The following is a 21,818-nucleotide window of genomic DNA, read 5'->3' on the forward strand; positions in this document are numbered from 1 at the left end:
CAAAGAGAAAAATGCATTTGAATTCTTTTAAATAAGTGTGCTGGGATTAACAGGTCAGAAGCAGCGGTGGCACTGAGACATGGCATTCACCGACAGCCAGTAATTGTATGACGGTAGGATTTTGAAGAGTTTGTGACTTTGCATGTGTATAGGAAAATCTGGTTCAGGAAGGACAGGAAAAAAGTAAATTATGCATCTGCTTGTATGTAAAATAATTACAGGATACTGTTAATTGAATTGGCAACAGAATCATGGGTAGAAACCCAGGAAGCAGATATTGTAAGATCGCTATTCCACCAGATCAAGACATCTGAAAATGATGCCAAATAAGAGCATTTATGAAATATCAAACATTATAATTTTGTACAGGTATGAGATCTGTAATCCAGAAAGGTCAGAGTTGCAGGAAGGCCGTTTCTTATAGACTCCATTTTTATCCAAATAATCCAAATTTTTTTAAAATGTCCTTTTTCTCTGTAATAATAAAACAGTACCTAGTATATGATCTAAACTTAGAATTAATTTGCATTGGAAGCAAAGCCAGTGTACTGGGTTTATTTTACGTGATTTTCTAGCAGGCTTAAAATATGCAAATTATGGAAGGATCCATTCTCTAGAAAACCCCAGGTGCCAAGCATTCTGGATAACAGGTCCCATACCTGCATATGTCAAAATAGTATTGTATGAGATAAAACCTATGGGGGTTCATACAAGTACAGTGTGCAAAATACACTGAGAACAAATATCAGTCTGGAAAGCATTACAAAGTTATTAGGGCTGTGGGATGACTGACCCACAATGGGAGCCATTATCTTGGAACACTAGTGAATCATCCCAGGAATAGTCAACCGGACACAACATATAACTTCATACCTCTCATTCACAGCTAAGGTCAGTGGTTATTCCCACAAAAGGCACAGGCTAATAGAGACAGTGTCGGAATGGCCCAGCGGGATACCAGGAAAACTCCCGGTGAGCCCAGGTATCAGTGGCCTCTTGCTTCTAACCATTCAGCCTATTTCATGGTCATTCCCTATTTCTTTATGGGAAAAGGGGGCTTTATAATGGAAGAATAGAGTATAGTATGTAGAGAAAAGGGACTATGAGAATAAAGAGGTAGAGTGAGGAGAGGAGGTATAATAGTTTGGAAAGTGGTCCCCCAGCTTAAGGTTTTCTGGTGGGCCCCTGGTATCCCAGTCCGACACTGAATAAAGGCCACACCCTGGGGAAACAATCGTACCATTTGTGTCATTGCTCTGCCCCGGCACCACCAGCCAGCTCCACTGCAGTGTGACATTTTGGGGGCAGATAATGAGAGTGGGGAAAACCATTTTAACATGATCAAAAAAGAAAATCAAAGGAATATGTTCAGTCATTTGTACAAATGCTTAAGCAGCAAGACAATGATCCAAAACTCAAAGCAAATCTATATCTGAATGGCAGAGATAAAACCTAAATAAATTTGACTAGTTGGAGGAAGAAGATGGAGGTTCCGCACACCAGGCAATTTAAAATCCAAGATCTTTATTCATCGACGTTAAAAGACACGCAGCATACTTGACACGTTTCGGGAGTTTCTGCCTGAAACATGTCAATATGTTTTTACATGCCACCCTTGGTACAGGCGGACCGGTAATCTGTGAATTCTGGCAAATGCCATAGACAGTCAATATTTATTGGGCTGGTGGTGGGGGGATGTCTGTACTTAAAATGCCAGGGCCTATTTTGAATCCCAGTCCAGACCCGCCTTGGTAGTTCTTAGCCTGTCTCCAAGTTGGTGTTAGAATCTGCTTCTATTAAAAAGCATTTAAGGAAGCAAACTGTGATCACATAATGGAAAACTACACAAAATAATGGTGTAAAGCCAACACCAGGAATCCAGCATCTCCTACATCTGTGCCTTCTAGAATTTTAGTCGATTATTTTGTGGTATGGGAAGAGCTTCAAGGGGGAAGTAAAGGCACGGATATCAGTAATTAGCACTGCATTCGCCATCAATGGAGTAGCAGGAAGGAAAGACAGACAAAGGGGACTGGAGGAATCTGGTTGTCCCTTTGGATTGCACGTCACAGCATCTGGCTCCTTCTCCCCAAAACCAACCGCCTAAAGGAAAAGAGCAGGATTAATTGCAATTTGCAAAGCAGTATGTCCTGGGTCAGATTTGTGAATCACTTGTTTGAGGACTATAACATTTCCATAGGCTTCTCTATAAAATAAGGCACTCCATATAGTGGAACAGGACTACTATAAGGTGCTATAAAATGTCTATAAATGACACGCAGAGGAGTTTGGAGACCAGCTGGAAGTGCCACTGAATTATACTGCAGAGAATGAAACACTTACATGCACACTGAGCATCTTTCTGTCAGGGCCTCGAAGTGCTTTAAACAAGGAGATCATATCTTCCTTCACAAAGGTCTTCAGAGCATTGATCTGAAACGCAAGTATGTGTTAGCATGTTCCTCTAGTGGAGCAGGGTTGAAAACCTCTAATCATATATTCTCTGATGTCCCAGTTAAATAGGGATTACGAACATAAAGAAGATTATTACATTTATTAATTGCCCACACCCAGGCTACCAAACAATGTTGCTTCCTACTTTATATGGCATGGAACAGCGGGATAGTACCAGCAGGAACAACACACACAAGGCTTTTGTTTTGGACTTATTGGGAATTGATCACTTTTGCTTTAGTTTTGCCTGTCAGGGTGTTTTCTTTAGAGTGGCAGCCTATGTGAATTTTTTAATGGCCCACACCCAGCTGAAGGTTCAAGGCTTGGCATCCGGACCCTAAGAATGTACTGGTGAGTAGAGCACTCTATGTAGCTAGGGTATCTGCAGTTATATTCCTTTTGCAAAGCTTTTGCTTGCTCCTATAAAGCTGCTGTTAAAAAACAAAAGCTTAACTAAAGAAGTAGGCTAGAAATCTTGTACAGTTGTAGATTATGTTTTGGGCGTCTGTACCAGCCCAAGGCAACCACAGCCCTTTAGGAGTGAAGATCTGTGTCTCCAAAGATGCCCCAGTAGCTCCCCATCTTCTTTCTGCTGCTGTCACTTACCTGAGGAAAAATAGCTGCAGTGGGGTAAATGCCTGGGTGCACACTGCAGAAAAGTCATATAGAATATCATGTAAAGCAAGGCACTTACGGGATTTAAAATATGGTGAAGAAGAGATTACGTTTTTTCTCTTTTTCACCATATTTTAAGTGCTTTACATGATATTCTCTCTCTCTATTTTTTTTCTATGGAATTTTTTTCTTTAATAAAGCAATAGAATGGTTTGGCCATCTGCATGAATTGATGCAGCTTTGTTATTATTATTATATACAAGGCTAATAAATCTTTTATTAGAGAGAAAAAGCAAGGCAGTGGCATTGGTCTATGTAATGCACATATCTCAGAGCTTTCAAAATCATGGGTTTCCAGATAATAGATCCCATGCCTGCAAAGGGCCTGGATTTACATATTGGGTGCCCCTAGGCCCACTGCCGTTCATCGCCCCTGTCCCCTTCCCTTTATTAGTGCAAATTTTCATCATCTGGACTGGAGCAATGTGCATTGGCGCATGGGAAATGTAAAAAAACTGTTTCTGCAGCACATCCCCAGTGTTTTTGACCCAATATGGGTGTGGTTGGACAGCATGCCGTCCCCCTAAAATCCTGCCACCCTAGGCCCGGACCTAGGCGGCCTTTCTTCCAATAGTGAATGGTAATACCATCACAGCAACTGGTTATTATTATATCATACCTCACGCACTAAACGGTCAAACAGGTACTGCTGGCTTTCAACTTCATTCCAGTTCCTGTCCACTTCTTCCCCCAGGTTGGGATCCTCACATTCCTTCTTTTTTATAAGTGCTTTCACCTAGAAGAACAGCACCATTAATATGCACTAAATATTTACCTGGATAGATACCACCATGCATACATGTCCACTTTTTTGGCTTAAACCCTCCTCTGCCCCAGGATGCTTCCAGCTAGAACAACCACTCTATACACAAACCTGTGTTTTGAATTCTTCATCAGTCATGTTTGCAATTCTATCTCCGTACAACACCAGAAATTCCTCTATTTTTTGGTCAACAAACTCAGAGCTGTGGGATAAGAATACAAACAGTTAAGTATTCAGATGTCTAATATAGTTAGCCAAAAATGTAATGTATAAAGGCTGGATTGACTGGATGTCTAACATAATAGCCAGAACACTACTTCCTGCTTTTCAGCTCTCTTGGTTTACACTGACTGGTTACCCTGACTACCAGGTAGTAACCAATCAGAGACTTGATGGGAGGCCACATGGGTCATATCTGTTGCTTTTGAATCTGAGCTGAATGCTGAGGATCAATTGCAAACTCACTGAACAGATATGTACCATGTGGCTCCCCTTCAAGTCACTGCGGCTCATTTATCAACGCTGTGCAAATTTGCCCATGGGCAGTTACCTATAGCAACCAATCGGTGATTAGCATTTTAAAGCCAGCTGCAAGTAGAACAATGGAAGCAGCATTCTGATTGGTTGCCATGGGTTACTGCCCATGGGCAAAATTGCCCAGTGTTTGATAAATGACCCTCACAGATTTAGAGTTAGAGAGCTGAAAAGCAGGAAGTAGTGTTATGGCTATTATGTTACATATCCAGTCACTCCAGCCTTTATACATTACATTTTTGCCTAACTAACTATATTAGAAACATGTTTTATTTTGCACATCTATTTACCCAGTTTTTATTTTCACACTGAACTGTTCCTTTAAATTCCCAGTTCAGATCCCATAACCCACAAATTCTCTACTCAGCCACCTGTCGTCCTGCTGTCCTGTTCCCCACATAAAGCTACAAATATTTGAAGCACCCGAAAGAGAAACCCCTAGCAACTTTTAGAGCTGCTCTGGCCGTGGGCCGGTTGAGTGTTTGAAAGAATGATGAGAACAATCGTCTGCACAGACACAGTGATGCTTTGGGTGTCTAGAGGTGTATCTAGGTTTTACTCACCTGAATTTAGTTGCTTGTGTCTCCACAGTAATTGAAAATCCCAAAATGCCACATGTATTTCGGCACGTTGGATACACCTGATACCTGTGAAGATGATACAAATATAAAAAGGTCCTTCAGTACTGCTTTTAAATCCAGTTAGTGGTTCTTTTGATAAAGGTTGCATTATTGCATTACTGCATGCAAAACACTGAGCAGAGAGAATTACAATTTATCCTCACACTAAAATACTTATCTCCTGGGCAACTGCAAGAACTCACTATCCTACACTTCATACAAAACCTACAAATCAATCCCACTTGTAAAGGAATGAGAAACAGAAGAATGTTTCCTACAGAGTTTTTACACATCGCATGCCCAATTGAATGGCTAGAAAACTCCAGGTTCAGCTGCTAAGCAGAAGTAAATGTGGGAACACAGATAGTGGACAAAACAAAAACAAATCCACACGGCTCTTCAATGCACAAAGCAGAGAGAAATAATATACTGTCGTGGCAGAAAATTTTCAATTGATGAATTTGATTGAACACCCCCAAATGTAATAAAAAGGACTAAGTTTGCCCAAGAGCAGTAGCATATAGTAACCCATATGATGTTTGCTTTTAAAGAGGTGACCAGTAAATGCTACCTACTGATTGGTTGCTATGGGTTACTGCCCATGGGCAAACAGTGCCTTTAATTACATAACCCTCCTAAACTCCAGAATGTTGCAGACATCCAGCTGTTCAAAACTGATGGTCATTCTTATATATGAATCAGATGGGAAACTAGTCAGGGTGGAGTTCTTCATGCTGATATCATGTATCTCTCACCCCAGAGTCTGCTTTGTCCTCAGAAAATCAAAGCTGGGTTCCTCCATGTGCAACTGGAAAAAAAAAGACTTTTCTTAAGTGACATAAACATACTGGCATGTTTCAGTTAAAGGGGTTGTTCACACTTTTAAGTTCAGCTGTTTCCAGATTGTTCACAGAAATAAAAACTTTTTCCCAATTATTTTCTATTTGCAACAAGTTTTCTAATTTTCTTATGTCTTTCTGAAGCAGGTCACAGACTTAACTGTAAGTAAGACAAGTTGCTGGTCCCAGCGTGTAAGTTCAGAAAGTGTATCGCTGTGAATTCCTAGGAGCCTGTGTCACACTCCCAAGAGTATAAAATACTGGAATAAAGTTGGAATAAACAGCTTCAAAGCAGTATTTTCAAACTGCATGTGTTTCTTTTATTGACAGTGCAAAACACTACATGTTTCGGGTACAACCCTTTTTCAAGACTTAACTGTTCCAAATTGATACATTTAGTTGATAGATTTCTGCTCTTTGTCCCTGCTGAGCAGAATCTTTGGGTTTCATTAAAGAAAGCTGTTAGAATTGATAAAATAGTTGCTAATATTCCACAGATGCTGCCAAGACCTGGATCAATTACTGTAACAAATTGTGACAGTTCAGCACCTGCATCACTAAACTGAACAACAGAAAGAAGAAAATGAAAATTCAACATTAATAATTGGAAGGTGAACTTTAATGGGAGCTCTGTCAGTTATTATACATTTTAAATAACAAATATTGTGCACACTGGTTCAGAGCAAGTAGTAGAGATACAATCGCACACCTTTATGTTGATAATAAAGATAAGCTTGGTGCCCAGTGTTTAGAGGATACGACGACCTCCAAGTACTTAGTAGTAAAGAAACAAACAAGACCTGTAGTTACCCTTGGAAACGTTTTTACTGTGGAAGAGCAATGTTTCGGGCCCCTTTGTCAGAGCTTGTAACCACCTTTTGGCCAATCCCTCTTTACCCATTGTATCAGTTATTGGTTGTTTTTGTATGTAAATCTGTATTCACTGGAGAGCGAAGTAGTGAAGTTTGTTTGTTAGTTTATTGGAGATGCATTGAACATCTTTCAATCCACATGGGTCCTTCCTCTGGTGCAATTAACAGAACATAGATTGTGATTCTCCTTAAATCTACATTACAACCCCCCACACCAAATCATGTGACCTGCTACACCAGCACCAGGTTATTAAAGTAGTAAAATCCCTTCATAAGAACACATTTCTTATTTTCTATTTCTATTTATTTTTACTAGTTTCCATTACAATGGCTACAAGCAATTCTTTAGAATTGCAGAATATTGAATACCATAACTGATAAATATGTAGCGCACCACTAATATCCATTAATTAGAGGATGTCAATAACAGCTTTGTGCCTGACATTAGGAACCTGGTTGCATCCTGCTCTCATCCTGACCTGAAAAGCCCTTTAAACTTTTTTTTTTTTTAATAACAGCTCCAAACATCTGCTGAAATGCAAAAAAAGATTGGTCTACTTAACTGGTCAGTGTGGTTTTCTGCATTTCATACCGAGCGACTAGTATTGTACAGTAATAAAATGCTCACCTCTAGCAGTTCCATCAAAGCGCTCTCTCTTAAACTTCTTGGACCTGACTGGAAAAAAATATAGAATTAGCATTTACTAATATTTTAGGAATATCTCACACCACTTAAAGATTAAAATTAGGCTAAAGGCAACCATACAAGGGCTGATTCCCTTAAACATCTAATCACTCAGTCCATGGTCTAAATGAATGGAGTGTGTACTAGTGGCCATATACCACACAGTAACGCTTCCACAATTCACATCTACTTAGATTCCAAAAAAGTTCTCTTAAAGGAGAACTAAACACTAAAAATGAATATGGCTTAAAATGCCATGTTTTATATACTGCACTTATTGCACCAGCCTAAAGTTTCAGCTTCTCAATAGCAGAAATGATCCAGGACTTCAAACTTGTCACAGGGGGTCACCATCTTGGAAAGTGTCTGCGACACTCACATGGTCAGTGGGCTCTGAGCAGCTGTTGAGAAGCTAAACTAAGGGGTCATTGCAAATTATCAAGCAGAAAAAGAGGTTTCTCTGTAATATAAGCTGATGCTACAGGGCTGATTATTAAATTCTGATGCTAATTGCACTGGTTTATGTGTTGCCATGTAGTATTTATCTGTATTAGTTACTAATCAGCCTTACACGGTGACATTTATACTCCATGTGTATTGTGAGTGGGTCCCTAAGCTCAGTAAGTGATGGCAGCACAGAGCATGTGCAGTGAATCAGCAGAAAAGAAGATGGGGAGCTACTGGGGCATCTTTGGAGGAACAGATCTTTACTGTTAAAGGACTGTGGTTGCCTGGGGCTGATACAGAAGCCCAGAACATAATTTACAACATTTCTATCCTACTTCTTTAGTTTAACTTTCCTTGTCCTTTAAACAGAGTTAAAGTATTTCTTGGTATAAAGGTTCGCTTCCTTTCTGCTTGGAAAGCATCAGTCCTGCCCCTGCTCATATTTGAACATTATCAGACTTTTTAACAGTAGTCTTCATTTTCAAAAGTCTCAATAAAATATGCTAAAAAACTATGTATCATCTATAAGTGGAAATGGTTACCTGGTAATAGACAGTGACTTCGGAATTGCTGTCTTCTTTATTCAGAGCTTTCACTTTGCACAAGCAGTGAGCATTAGGCAATTCAACAACCTGGAACTGGACAGGAACACGGGCCTCCAAACGAGAGAACTTCAGTTTCCTGCCAAAAAGCATCAATGATTTGTTGCAAATAATGACAGCAATCATTTGCAAGCATATTAAAGCATTATGCTTGACAAAAGCACAATTGGTTGATTAAGTTTGGTTGACCAGGCAGGATGATGGGAGGCCAAAGAATAGCTATTAAACAATACAGCAAGAGTTGTGTATTACACAGTGCATGGCAGTTTACAAGGGAACAGTCATGAATTCTTAAAAAAAAAAAAAAGCCTTCAACCTATAAGAAATTAAAGTAGTTACTACTGCCAGACTTTTTCTAAGCTTAAATACACAAATTAGGGTGATACAGTGTGACAGGGTACCCTGTGTTGCTAAGGTTCGATTAGCAACCAACTCTCTGCAGACCAGAAAGGTACAGACATTGCAATTAAGCAAATGTATTCATTAAAATGCATTAAAAGGTGGCTGGCCTTCCCACTGATAACATTAATATAATCTTAAAATTCAATTCATATAAAATGAACAGATAAGGATTATTAAAAACAACAGAATCCTTATATTTAAAAGAGAAACCAGCATCTTCTTGTTTAATTGTATTGTCTTATATTGTCAGAGTTTCACAAATCTATTCCTGCAAAAGAGTTGGATTTGCCCCTTTAAAGGACAAGGAAAGGTTGATATTAAGTGTAATGCATTTTAACTGCACGTTCATAAAGTTTTCAGAGAACTTACTGCTTCTACTATCAGTGCTTTCAATCGCTCTGTAGGCTGCTCTTTTCAAAACCTGCCAGCAGCACTAGGGTGACGTCACCAAATTCTTCGCATTCTTTCCTCACACTGCCCGAGGCAGCAGTCCTACAGCATTTTCCCTTCTAACACTACGCGCAGCCGCATTCCACTTATGAGCGCTGCTTTGCTTCCTTGATTGACATCGCTCTAAAGAGTCACGGTTGGAGGAATTTTCGCGCATGAGCAACAGGTTACCCTGGTGTCGCCATATGATAAATGGAACTAAGACATTTAGGAGTGTAGATTTTAACTCTCCAAATGCCTATAACACTGATTTAACTTAGCGACTCACTACACTATGTTGTGAACTTTTATTTCAGCAAAGATTATTGGGTAAGCTTTCGTTCTCCTTTAAGGCTGCTTATGTTTATGCGTTTTACTATGCTTCCAGACCCCATCCCTATAAAATAAATATATTAACTATTTATTCTATACCTAAGACTCATCAGTTACTAGTACTGAACCTCTGTGGGACAAACTATTTTTTCCCACCTTGCAAATACTTTTTTCAGTTGAGTTGTTTTCTGATTGTTCACCATAAACAAAGAGTTTTTTTCAATTGCTTTCCATCTTTTATTTTTAACTGTTTTCCCAAAATTTAAGTTTAAAGAAATAATGTTCCGGTTTCAATCCGGCAGCTCAGTGATCCAGTGATTTGCTACATTTAGTTGATACATCTGTGGAATATTAGCAACTATTGTATCAATTCTAACAGCTGCCTTTAATGAAACTCTGGGATTCTGCTCAGCAGGGACAAAGATAACAAATGTTTCAACTAAATGTATCAATTTAAAACAGTTAAAGAGTCGTCGACCCCCACCCCAGAGCTGCTTTAGTTGAAGGTGAAAAATTAAACTTTAGACTTCAATATTATAAAAAACGGTCACAAATGGAAAATAGAAAGTAATTGGAAAAAGTCTTTATTTCTTGTAAACTATCTGAAACCAATTGAACTGAAAAAAAGTGTTTGAAGGTGAACAACCCCTTTAATCCTTTTTATAAACTGGGAATTTGTTTACAGTATGCTTTGCGAGTGATACAAATAATACAATACAGTACATTAAAGTGCAGGGAAGCATCTCCGTCAAAACTTAATTTGGCATGGTCAAAGGATTCTTCTAAGAATGTAGACAGAAATAAAAAAAAACACATTAAAATAATTTTATGTTTGAAAACTCAAGTGGTGGGTCAGATATAAATAATTAGAATATTGTCTCTCCCGCTGTACCAAACTCACAATCAACTTGCACAAAAAAGTATCCGACAAGAAAGTAAAAGAGCAAGTGTACTAACCTTACAACACAGTTGAGAAACTCAATGGATTCCTGCAAAAAATACAAATCTGCATTTAAATGAAATAAGTGGGCTAGCAAAACTTAAAATGAAGTGTGCATACTTGCTTTAAAGGGCAATAAAAACCTTTGTTTCTCCATGTAGGGTTTTTTAATGTAAATGGTGCTGCTGTACAAGTTATCACACAGAACAGCCCAACACAAGAAAAACCATAGTCTGCTGTATCTCACGTGTAAAGCTTGCACCCCCGGCCTTGTTTGTGACAGTTCAGATGCACAAAGTTTGTTCCCAGTAATTATACCAGTAGAAGTTGGAAAAGTGGTTTGGGAAAATTGACGGTGGTCCTTAAAAAAAACCAAAACAAACAAAACCCCACAAAAAAAATCCCATCCACCGCTTAAAAGGTCATTTCCACCAATCAAGCGCAAACTTAGGGAGGGGTGTCAACATGGTTTATTTGTGTACTATAGGGCATGGTCTCCTAACACTCACACTATAAGGCTCATTTACTACCACACCCATAGTTGTGGTCATCCCCAAGTGGACAAAGTTATTGTGCCTTTTAACACTATTCATTTAAAAGGTACTTGTGTTTAAAAGATTCTCCTTTGCACTTTCCTATAGTTACACTCAGTACCAGTGCACCTGTTTTGCCTCCTTTTCTAAATCATGTGCCTATTGATGCATGGGAACCCTAGAAGCTGTAGTTAGTCCCGGGGTTCCCTCTGCAGGCTGTAACAACAGACATACAGGCAGATTTGTACCCAGTGAATCACAAAGCTGTCATAATAGTGCAGAATGGTGCAATCCCAATTTGTGTCCAATATCTCAAAATGCACCACCTGCATTTTTGTTTCGACACACTGGACACCACTGCAGTGGATGCAACACTGATCACACATACTTGTGTGTGTAAAATGTGTAATTTCAGTGGATCATGGTATATGTATCACGGTCATACATTATTTAAGCTTTAGTAAAACATTTTTAAAATGTAGCATGGATATATACAAAATGTATTCAGGACAATAAAGACAATACCGTAACCTTAAATCTGGTTTGATGCAATATTTACAGTATGTATAACTTTATTCTTTACACAATAAGCATGGTATGTATTCCATACTCACCTTGCAGGTGAAGTTTCCTTGCACTAAGCCCTCAGCATACAGTCGAGACTTGAACGATTTCACAAAGGACAGCATACGCTCTAAGCTTACACCCTTTAGAATTGTTTGATACTTTTCCATCATTGACCAGCGACCATGCTCCAGAATAATAAGTCTTATGTCCCTAATGAAAACGAAAATTTGCATACAACCTTTTTATTTTTCTGAGAAAGTTCAAGAACCAAATGAGTTTTATAAAAAAAAAAAAAAAAGAACTTAAATCCATGAACAAACTTTTTGCCTTTTGGTTGAAAAATGAAATGTTTTGTTATTTTTAGGGTTACACAGTGAAATGAACACTACTCAATGTTTGGTTTAGGGGTGCACCGAATCCACTATTTAGGATTCGGCCGAATCCCTCGCGAAAGATTTGTCCGAATACTGAACCAGAATCCTAATTTGCATATGCAAATTAGGGATGGGAAGGGGAAAACATGTTGTGACAAAAAGTCACGTGCATTCCCTCCCTGCCCCTAATTTTCATATGCAAATTATGATCTGGATTTGGTTCGGCCGGGCAGAAGGATTCAGCTGAATCCTTCTGAAAAAGGTCGAATCCTGGCCTAATCCCAAACCGAATCCTGGATTCGCTGCATCCCTAGTTCATGAAAAGGTAGATAATTAGATTACCAGTGCACATATAAGCCCCTGCATAATCAACTCCTGCTAACAAAAAGCAGAAGGTGTTGTATAATGGTAAGCTAATTTTCTACCTTGCAAGGACCAAAGATGGAGTAGCTTCAATTATGCTCAGATTTTGTCAGCACAGCACATTGCCCCTCTATCAGTCTTTGCTACCCCTTGTTTTCTAAAAAACAAAGAAAGAAGGCAATTATTTGAAATTCAACCTTGTCTAGCAGTCTTGCCTGGACTGACCCAACTAATGAACTATGAACTAGGACACCACCATTCTCATTTATATAAAGATATTACTTCCAAAGCAAGAAGCAAAGTATTGAATGATTGCAAATCAATAGCATTTTTAACAAACCACATTGTGGCCTGTACCCATAGCACTGCACATAGCAACATGCAGCATCTCCCCTGCATTTTAACCATACACAATTAATCCTGGGTGGAACTATATCAGGAAGCATTTCTGGTCATGCCTTTATTGCTTATTTATCTTCTAATTAATGTTTCTGGATGTTGAGAAATAAATCCATGAATAAATTGTGGACAAATTAGTACCTGGGCAACAACCCATAGTATCCAGCTTCAGGTAGAAAAATGAAAACCTCTGAATGGATAACATTGGTTATTTTCCTATGGTTGACAGTTGTTGGAAACAATGTGGCTCATTAAAGGGAGAAAAGAAAGGGAAAAAGGGTTTCTAAAAGATGGTGTACTTGATACTCACGGCCCTAATTTCGTTTGTTTGATGAGACGATTGGAGTAGACTTTCTTGAGCTGCTCTGTAATCATTTTGTACACATCAATAGAAGCGGTGAAGTCTGCCAGGTGGTCAATAATCAGTTCAAACAGAAGCTGTGGGGAAAGTAAAATTGGAACATCTGAAAGTATTCCTTATTTGTATTTGCTTCTATATAATCGTGATATAGTGTGTAATGCTTTAACAAAACTCCCATTTTGTCCCTGCCCAAGTGATACAACATGAGAGGAAATCAGAGCAAATAAATGGAAAACAAACTCCATGCAGATAAAATTTAGCTAAAGGGTCTCTTTCTTTAGTTTGAGATTTATTTTTAATGTGTATATTGGTTTTGCTCATCATGAATTTCATTGAGATAATTAACCCTGTCCAATCCAATCACTGAAGAGGTTGATTGCATTAACACACCCCTTCTCTTATTATACTCACTGGCAATTTGTGGTTGAATCCTTTCACACTGATAGCTAGTCCAAATTCTCCAGCCTCCAGTTTATATTCCAGCTGTGCAAGATCTGCCTCATAGGCCGATTCTGCGAGCGTGTGGTTCAGTATATTAAGAAAGATGTCAAACAGGACCAAGCTATAAAAATAAAAAAAAGAGATAGATCAACTGATCTTTACCGTCTTATTTTACATATAAAACACATACATGACACTCACGTTTCTGGTGATTTCTGTATCTCAGGGGAGATCAGATAAAAACGAACATAAGCTGTTGGGAGGAAAAATAGATACATGAACAAAAAACCTCTACATTCCCTATTGTGCAGTAGAAATGTATCTTTTACAACAAAAACATACCGGGCATCTTTGATAATGGCGAGTTCTACTTGATAATTATTTACAGACCCCTAGATTTTGTTAATACTTGGCTCTGTTTTTCAATACCTACAGTTTTAATTTGTTTATAAACTGGTGGTCAAATGTTATGTGCCACATGGGAATCAACAGTCCAGTCACAAAAGTACCTGTGTGCCAGTGTCATAGATTAAAGGTTTCAAAATTACATTATTTAACCTGTCACCTGTGTTTCGTGTTCTTTCTGATTTCATGCATGTATTTTTTATTTATTTTTTTGCAGGTTGAGCGAAGTGGATCTACTTTGCTCATTTTCTACACTTAAAAATACAGCTTCCACTTGCGTGCAGGCAGAGACTAGTGAAGACAGCGCTCCCTGTGCCCTCAGCCTTAAAGGGGATCTATGGTCGAAATCTATAATCTTTCTTAGGATTTTGGGAATAATTATAAAAAAACAGAACCTAGGGTGTGGCCTTTATTTCAGAAAAAGTTAGAAAGCACACTGTCATAAAAATAAGGAAGAAATTAGACCTCAACAAAATGAGTGTATAACTCTTATTGTCATGAATAGAAACTAAAAAAAAATCCCTTCTTTGGGTTGGAGTGCTTGATGGAGTGCTTGTAGGCAGTCCTACAAAGGAGGGTGTTTAGATGCATTTTACTTTGGTTGTACATATTGGTGTTCATTTTAGCACAGTCACATTGAAATGTACTTTCAAAACACAATAAATATACAATACAGCAAAGACAATCAAGCTGCACTCCCAAAAACACAAGTGCTTGCCTTCAAAAAACCTTTTAACACATTTAGCAATGTTTAGATCACACACTCCAGACCATCACAACTCACCTTTAGGAATTTTGAATTTGTTATCTTTTTTGTACCATAAAGCTCCCAGCTCAGTGTCCAACACCTTCACTGGATACTCTGCGTCTGGGCAGTCTGATGTCTTCAGAGCAAATTCAGAAGCTATGAAAAACAATCAAGTGCAAATGTTAGCTATAAAGAAAAATGAATAAAACAGTGAGCTATTTTATTTCTTATATTTTATCAGGTTTAATGACAAAGTTAGGCTAATTTACAATATACATATAGACACAAATTGGTTATATGCAATAAATACATTTGTAAAAAGTATAAAAAGATAAATATATTTATTTCCAAAAGTTACCAATAAATTTGTTTTCCTCGGGGAGATGCAAATCCAGGTTTAAAGCAAAATCTGTGGCCCAGAGAGCTCTCCATTTTGGATCAATATCTGTAAAAAGAAAAAAAAAACATAGAGGGTGCCTTAAATTTGGTTCTGAAGTATCATGTCCTTTGAAATGGATTGCAAGAAGGAAATGATAAAAAACAAGGGGGGCAGCTCTTATTGTCAAAACAAACCAGCTGGGGAGTACTTTGCGTTAACAGTGCTTGTCACCATCTTTTTCTTTGCTTCAAGGTATCCTTTGCACAGATTTAAGGCAGATGCACATGCAGTACAGTAAGGAGCCGGATCAAAATTTGGTGGCATGGCACTCGGAGCACTTCATTTTCCGAAGTCGCCCGAAGTTTCCTCGTGAGGCGATTTTCATTCTAGCCGGTGGGAAGGCAGGGGAGTCCGTTCAGGGAGATTAGTCGCCCGGGAAGAAGAGGAGATTTGTCGCCGGGCGAGTCATCTCCCCGAATTGCATCGTGTGTCTCTGCCCTAAGGCTGTGCTAAACAGATTGGCAACCCCGGTGTTTTGACATTTTGTTCTCCTTCTAAAACTAGACCTAGAAAAAACAAACAAAAAAAAGTACCTTCTTTGCTGTACTGGGTCCCAAACCATTTTTCTATGAGATCACATTTTCCTTCATTATGAGGTGACAGGGCCATAATATTTGCCTTCTGAGGTGTAAAGTACTTGAGGGCATTTGAGATTACCTAGAGAAAAAGAAAACATGCAGTTTCTTTAGTTCAAATGCAAATAAGAAGCCTAGATATAATCTTCCATATGCTCCTTACGCAAGCACAGTTGCTGAGATTTAAAGTGTAGCAATGCAATACTTGTGCTAAAATGATCATTCAGGCTACAGCATATGCATGGTGTCAGTGTTAAAAGGCCCTTTAGTATACTGCAAAGCAATAAGTGGTGTTTCTTTTTGAAACAAGGCTCACTCACCTCAGGACTGTATTCAAAAAGTAGCTCATCTCCAGTCAGGATATCCTCTTTTACAAACAGCTGCATGTTTTCACATATGTCTTCAACATTCTTGATAGGGTCTGTCTACACATGAAAAGGAAGGGGGATAACAGATTAGCAGAAGGCAAATGGGACAGTAAACAAAAGGAACACTTTCCCTAATAAAAAAACAATTTGAAAATTAGTGAGCATTAGCTGGCACAAGGTGCGATCTAAAGCGGTCCATAAAATAAAAGATCTGCCCTTTGGGCTGAGGTGGGGGATATTGGGCTGAAACAGTCTTTTGGCCAAACAATTTGATCACAACAATGGGAAATGCAGGCTGTCAGGATGAAGAATACATCAACAAGCCAATGCAGTTTTAACTGAACCATGTAGGGCCATGTTAGATGAAGCACTGCTGGACACAAGGTTGTACCCAACGGCACTGCCAAAATTTCAAGTGCTCTGTACATGAGTAGACATGCGTGCCATTTTGCTCTCTTTCTACTCTTGCAGTTGTGTCAAGGGCAACATTTAAAGCTTTACAGTCTCTAAAACACGAGTGTATGTATGTCTCTTTATTGCTGTATTTTGGCAGTAAGCCAACTGGTATTTTGCAGCTCCAGGCATAAACTCATTTGACTCTACACCCACACATACAAAATCCAGAATATCCACAAATACCAAACAAGGTCCTTGAGTAAAATTTGGGAATTTTTTATTTAGGATGTATAATGTATAGTCAGTGAAACCCAGCTAAAATCTGATGTCAAACACAAGATTTCCATCAAAGGCTTAAAGCACCAATTGTTTACAACACTCGTATTCACTTTTTTTTTATTGTAATGGCATGTGAATAAACTATAATAATTAAAATAATAATATATTTAATACTAATGTAAACATGGAATCTTCCTAAAATCTCACTTTTAAAATGTCTCTTTCCTTTTTTCAGAATAATTAAAATTGGGTAATTTAATAAAGATACATATGGGTATAGCCAGGACAAAACATGTCTACCCTTTCAGTTGCAAAGGCAGACAGTCTGAATGAGTGGCACTGATAGCAGCCTTCAATGATCATACAGGCTCAACAGCACAGGATAAAGAGCCTTGTTTTAAATGTATTTAAATGTATTCCTGCTGGTGTAGTGGAAGTACACTGGCAATGCTGTCATTTTCAGGGGGCTGGCCCTGAGCATATTATAAACATGCGCCCCAAAAAGACATACGAGAATTCACCTTTAACCATTTCTGTACCATGTATACATACCCATAAAAAGTAGTTAATATTAAGAGACATTTCAGTGCTCTTAAATTCAAAAAAGTTCAATAAACCTTTACAGCTATGGGACCTGCAATTCCGGGGTTTTCGGATAACGGGTCTTTATGGAAGTTGGATCTCTATGCTTATAAACATTAATTAAACCCAATAGGATTGTTTTTCCTCCATTAAGGAGAAATCTTATTTTTTATACCAATGTACTACTCTCACACCCCTTTTACACTTAAAGGGCTTCAATCAACAGATAAGGCAATTAAATAAATGACCTATATTTAATCATATTCCAAAATAAATAGTTAGAAACAGATCTATTAAGTTGTTCCACTCCTTATATTAAGGGGACATGTGTGCAAGTCAATGATACCTATTAAACAACACAGGTATTGAGCTTCCTGCAGAATCAAACAATGGAGCTCACATGGAATTTTCTTTCTCCAAAATAAGTTACTCCATGAACCAAAAGTATTTTCTTTAGGTTGCCTTTTCTCTGAGAAATCCACAGATCAGGGTTGTATCTACCATATAGGCACCCATGGACCCAAGCCATTGCAAAGGTTTCTCTATGGTAAAAAATTTAAATTACCCCAGCTAATTGCTGGGCACTTGTCTAAATCTGGAAGCAGGCTTGAGGGGGAGCAGGTACCTATAGAGAGACAGCATCTGTTTCAGAGTGTGAGCTCTAATACATCTTCTAGGCAAAGGGAGCCAGCCCCACACTCTCCTAACTTTTAGTACTGGTTGTTTTCATGTTTCACAACCAGTCCTATTCATTTTACAAGTACCTGCTCAATTTTTTCTAGCATCCCACTACCTAATTCTTATCTCAGTTGGACAAAACATTTGCTGTGACAAGAAGGACAGAATAAATCTCAAACCCAACATTAACTCTTCATTTAAAACCCACACTCAGACCTGTTTGAAATGCGCCCCCATTCTGACCTACATCGGTTTGTAACATATTTAATTGGTTACAAAGCTACATCAAATATTGTCCACATTTGTACTTAGCCCTTGCCCAAAAACTAAATGCGTCCTAGTTTAAGAAAAGTGAAAAAGACTATCTCAAAATCTTTTGGTGGCAAAATCTTACCTCTTCCTGGAAGCGGAAGCCATTATCTTCAACTTGTTGTATTTCCCGAAAGATTCTGAAACCAGAGAGGATGGTATTAGTGTTTAGTTTTACTATTTCAGGGGAAAAGAGCAACCAGGCAATTACATTACCTTTCCTGTGGTCCCAAGACCTGCAACATTTTTAGATACTGGTACACTATATGTATTACCTACACAAAAACAGACGAGGCACAATACATGAAAATATGTTACAGTGTTGCAGCGCAGAATTCAGTTTCACTTGTTTTAATTAGGGAACATGTTTAAGGGTTCTACTGTAGTTATCTGTTAATTTCTTTATCTGTGGAAAAAGGTGCATCACGGATTCATTTCATTTAGGGATGCATCGAATCCACTTTTTTGTATTCGGCCCAACCCCTAAATACCTCGCGGAAGACCTGGCTGAATACCGAACCGAATTTGAATCCTAATTTGCATATGCAAATTAGGTGTGGGAAGGGGAAACATTTTTTACTTCCTTGTTTTTGTGACAAAAAGTCACGCAATTTCCCTCCCTGACCCTCAATTGCATATACAAATTAGGATTCGGATTTGGTTCGGCCGGGGAGGAGGATTCGCTGAATCTGAATCCTGCTGAAAAAGGCCGAATCCTGGCCGAATCCTGAACTCAATCCTGAATTTGGTGCATCCCTAATTTAATTTAACATGTTTCTAAAATCGGAGCCACAAATTTAAGAAAAGCTCCAGTGTAGCCCAGTACGGTGCCCGTTATTGTTTTTCTTCAACCCACAAAATGTATAGCTAAACTATTTGGGAGAATGTAGCACTAACTATAACTATGGGGCTTACAAACTGTTACTTTACATAGTCATTTCCGAAGAACCCAAAATGTTCTGCTTATAAGAGAGCATTTATATACAGTTCTTGTAACTACTGCTGTTTAGAGCACCAACCATCATTTGGCAGCTGAAAATAATATCTTGTACATTTAACAGCCCATACCTCATAGAAATGTTCATATCCTGCATCTGTTAGTGTGATGTTCACAGTAAACACAGAACAGGTGGAGTTTTCTTCATCACCAGTAGAACTGCAACCTCCATACAGAGCCACAGCCCAATACCTACAGATAAATGGGACTTGTTGGTCAAAAGCAGTTATTCATGACAGTAAATGCTACATAGTGTAGATGTGAACATCTTCCTTAAGTAGGCAATGGGAAGAAACACCTGGAATCTGGAGAGCTACAGCCATCCCACAGTGTAATAGGCTATTATGAAACTAGACATAAATAAATAATAATCATTTTGTAACATACTGGAGAAAGACTGATCAATATGGGGATCTCCTGTTTACATGTATAATGCAAATACACTTTGAAGGTAATAGCACATAGGTCAATGTTGTCTGCTCTGTAGCTCTGTGGGCAGGGAACAAAATACTAAACATTACCCCCTTTCATGTTGAATCCGTTAATTAGCTTTAATAAGACCCTATCCAAGATAAAGGACCAACCATTATTTACTTATTCTTCTTTAGGGTTGGGCAGACGAGCAGATTTGGGGAGATTTAGTCGCCTGGCGACTAATCACCTCTTCTGCGTGGCGACAATCTCCCGAACTGCCCTCCATCTGCTTGAATGAGGAATCGCCTGAGCTAATGCACTCGCGGCACTTTGATTTCCGAAGTCGCCTGAAGTTGCCTCACGAGGAAACTTCGGGCACCTTCGGAAATCGAAGCACTGCGAGTGCAGGCGATTCTTCATTCAAACAGACAGAAGGCAGACGGAAGGCAGTTCGGGGAGAAGAGGCGATTAGTCACCAGGCGACTAAATCTCCCCGAATCTGCTCATCTGTCCAACCCTAAAGAAGAATAAGTAAATAATGGTTGGTCCTTTATCTTGGATAACCCTTTAGCAGATTCTGGAAAGCACTTTAATAACCTTGCAAAGCTACTTAGATTACACCTGAATACAAAATAGCATTGTGTTGATCTATCAAATATATATCAATATTTTATTTTATTTCTCATATATCCCTCAAACCCCTGCCAAACTAGGTGTTGCTGGTAAACACACAGCACTAAAAAAGAAATTAAAAAAAAATAACCCCTAGAAAAAAAGCCAGTGTCAAAACTATAGTGATTTTATGAAAATAAAGTAGAATCTAAAGTTGATAGTGCTTGCTAATATTTAAAAAAAATACTTTTTTAAATACAAATATAAAAGTTCTCATATTAAATGTCTAAGTAGAAATTGACAAGCTCTATTCCCCTGGTTCATGGTCCTATCTTTTTATCATTCTTGCAACAAGCTTCAAGCACTATTCCAGTGTCAATTTATTCTGAGTCACCATAAAATTCCATCTTTACGTAAATGAACTTACTTCTTTCGTAGCAAGGCGAGAATGCTGCCTTTGCCCTCATGTCCGATCAGCCACGACAAATAACGAAGGGGCTTGACCCTTAAATACAGAAGTGACAATAAGGAAAGTGGTGAAAGATCTGAAGGCAAAACTTTTTCTTAGCAACAACAAAAGTACAGATGAAAATATAAAAAGGGCTGTGTTATTTTTTAAAATTTTTATATTTAAGGGGGAAAAACTATTTTTACTTTTTGTTCACAAACCATAGGTCCCATACCTAAATTGGCACACCAATCAGATTTCAGTATTCAGTATTCCATACAGTATTCCAAATGCAACAAATATATACATAAAATCAAGTACCTATCTAACTAATGAGATTGCTCCATTTCATAGTACAGGTATGGGACCAGTTACCCAGAATACTTGGGAACTGGAGTTTTCCAGATAAGGGGTCTTTCCGTAATTTGGATTTCCATTTAATAGGTCTAAGAAATACCCACTAGGATTGTTTTCCCACCAGTATGGATTCATACACCTCAGTTTAGATCAAGTAAAATGTACAGATTTATAATTATAGAAAAGGAAAATCTTTTATAAAAATTAGAATTATTTTATTAAAATGGTGTCTATGGGAGATGGCCTTCCTGTAATTTGGAACTTTGTGAATAATGGGTTTCTGGATAAAGGATTCCATGCCTGTATAACACTGCTACTTTCTTCCAGTCCTGTTTGCAAAGGACATAACCTAGTGAATGTTTAGATTTCAAGTGATATTACTTGAAAGGAGAAGAGCTACAGCTGAACACGATGAAACATGGGTGTTGGCTGTTAATAATTTTAAACTAATTTTAGTTAATAAGCAGAACACTGTGGATTATGAGCAGGCCCAGACTGGCAATCTGTGGATTCTGGCAAATGCCAGATGGGCTGCTGTAAAATGCCACATAGGCAGTAACTATTTAGTGGGCTGGTGG

At 38.4% G+C, this 21,818-nt stretch overlaps 1 protein-coding gene across 1 annotated transcript in view; it reads right to left on the minus strand.

Moving 5' to 3' along the window:
- Positions 1 to 1,507: 1,507 nt before the first annotated feature.
- nrdc.S (nardilysin convertase S homeolog) overlaps positions 1,508 to 21,818 on the minus strand; it is a 31,496-nt gene continuing 11,185 nt past the window's right edge. Inside the window, exons 11-31 of the mRNA XM_018260899.2 lie at positions 20,863 to 20,940; positions 19,481 to 19,601; positions 18,629 to 18,687; positions 18,498 to 18,552; positions 16,121 to 16,225; positions 15,759 to 15,882; positions 15,145 to 15,231; positions 14,823 to 14,942; positions 13,835 to 13,886; positions 13,604 to 13,754; positions 13,142 to 13,269; positions 11,743 to 11,905; positions 10,613 to 10,644; positions 8,432 to 8,570; positions 7,386 to 7,433; positions 5,802 to 5,854; positions 4,990 to 5,073; positions 4,004 to 4,094; positions 3,749 to 3,865; positions 2,344 to 2,433; positions 1,508 to 2,103 (exon numbers count right to left, since the gene is read on the minus strand). Coding sequence (XP_018116388.1) covers positions 1,912 to 2,103; positions 2,344 to 2,433; positions 3,749 to 3,865; positions 4,004 to 4,094; positions 4,990 to 5,073; positions 5,802 to 5,854; positions 7,386 to 7,433; positions 8,432 to 8,570; positions 10,613 to 10,644; positions 11,743 to 11,905; positions 13,142 to 13,269; positions 13,604 to 13,754; positions 13,835 to 13,886; positions 14,823 to 14,942; positions 15,145 to 15,231; positions 15,759 to 15,882; positions 16,121 to 16,225; positions 18,498 to 18,552; positions 18,629 to 18,687; positions 19,481 to 19,601; positions 20,863 to 20,940 — 2,089 coding nt within the window. The 3' untranslated portion in view covers positions 1,508 to 1,911. The remainder of the gene's footprint in view (positions 2,104 to 2,343; positions 2,434 to 3,748; positions 3,866 to 4,003; positions 4,095 to 4,989; positions 5,074 to 5,801; positions 5,855 to 7,385; positions 7,434 to 8,431; positions 8,571 to 10,612; positions 10,645 to 11,742; positions 11,906 to 13,141; positions 13,270 to 13,603; positions 13,755 to 13,834; positions 13,887 to 14,822; positions 14,943 to 15,144; positions 15,232 to 15,758; positions 15,883 to 16,120; positions 16,226 to 18,497; positions 18,553 to 18,628; positions 18,688 to 19,480; positions 19,602 to 20,862; positions 20,941 to 21,818) is intronic.

Source organism: Xenopus laevis, chromosome 4S (assembly GCF_017654675.1).
Source record: "Xenopus laevis strain J_2021 chromosome 4S, Xenopus_laevis_v10.1, whole genome shotgun sequence".
NCBI lineage: Eukaryota > Metazoa > Chordata > Amphibia > Anura > Pipidae > Xenopus > Xenopus laevis.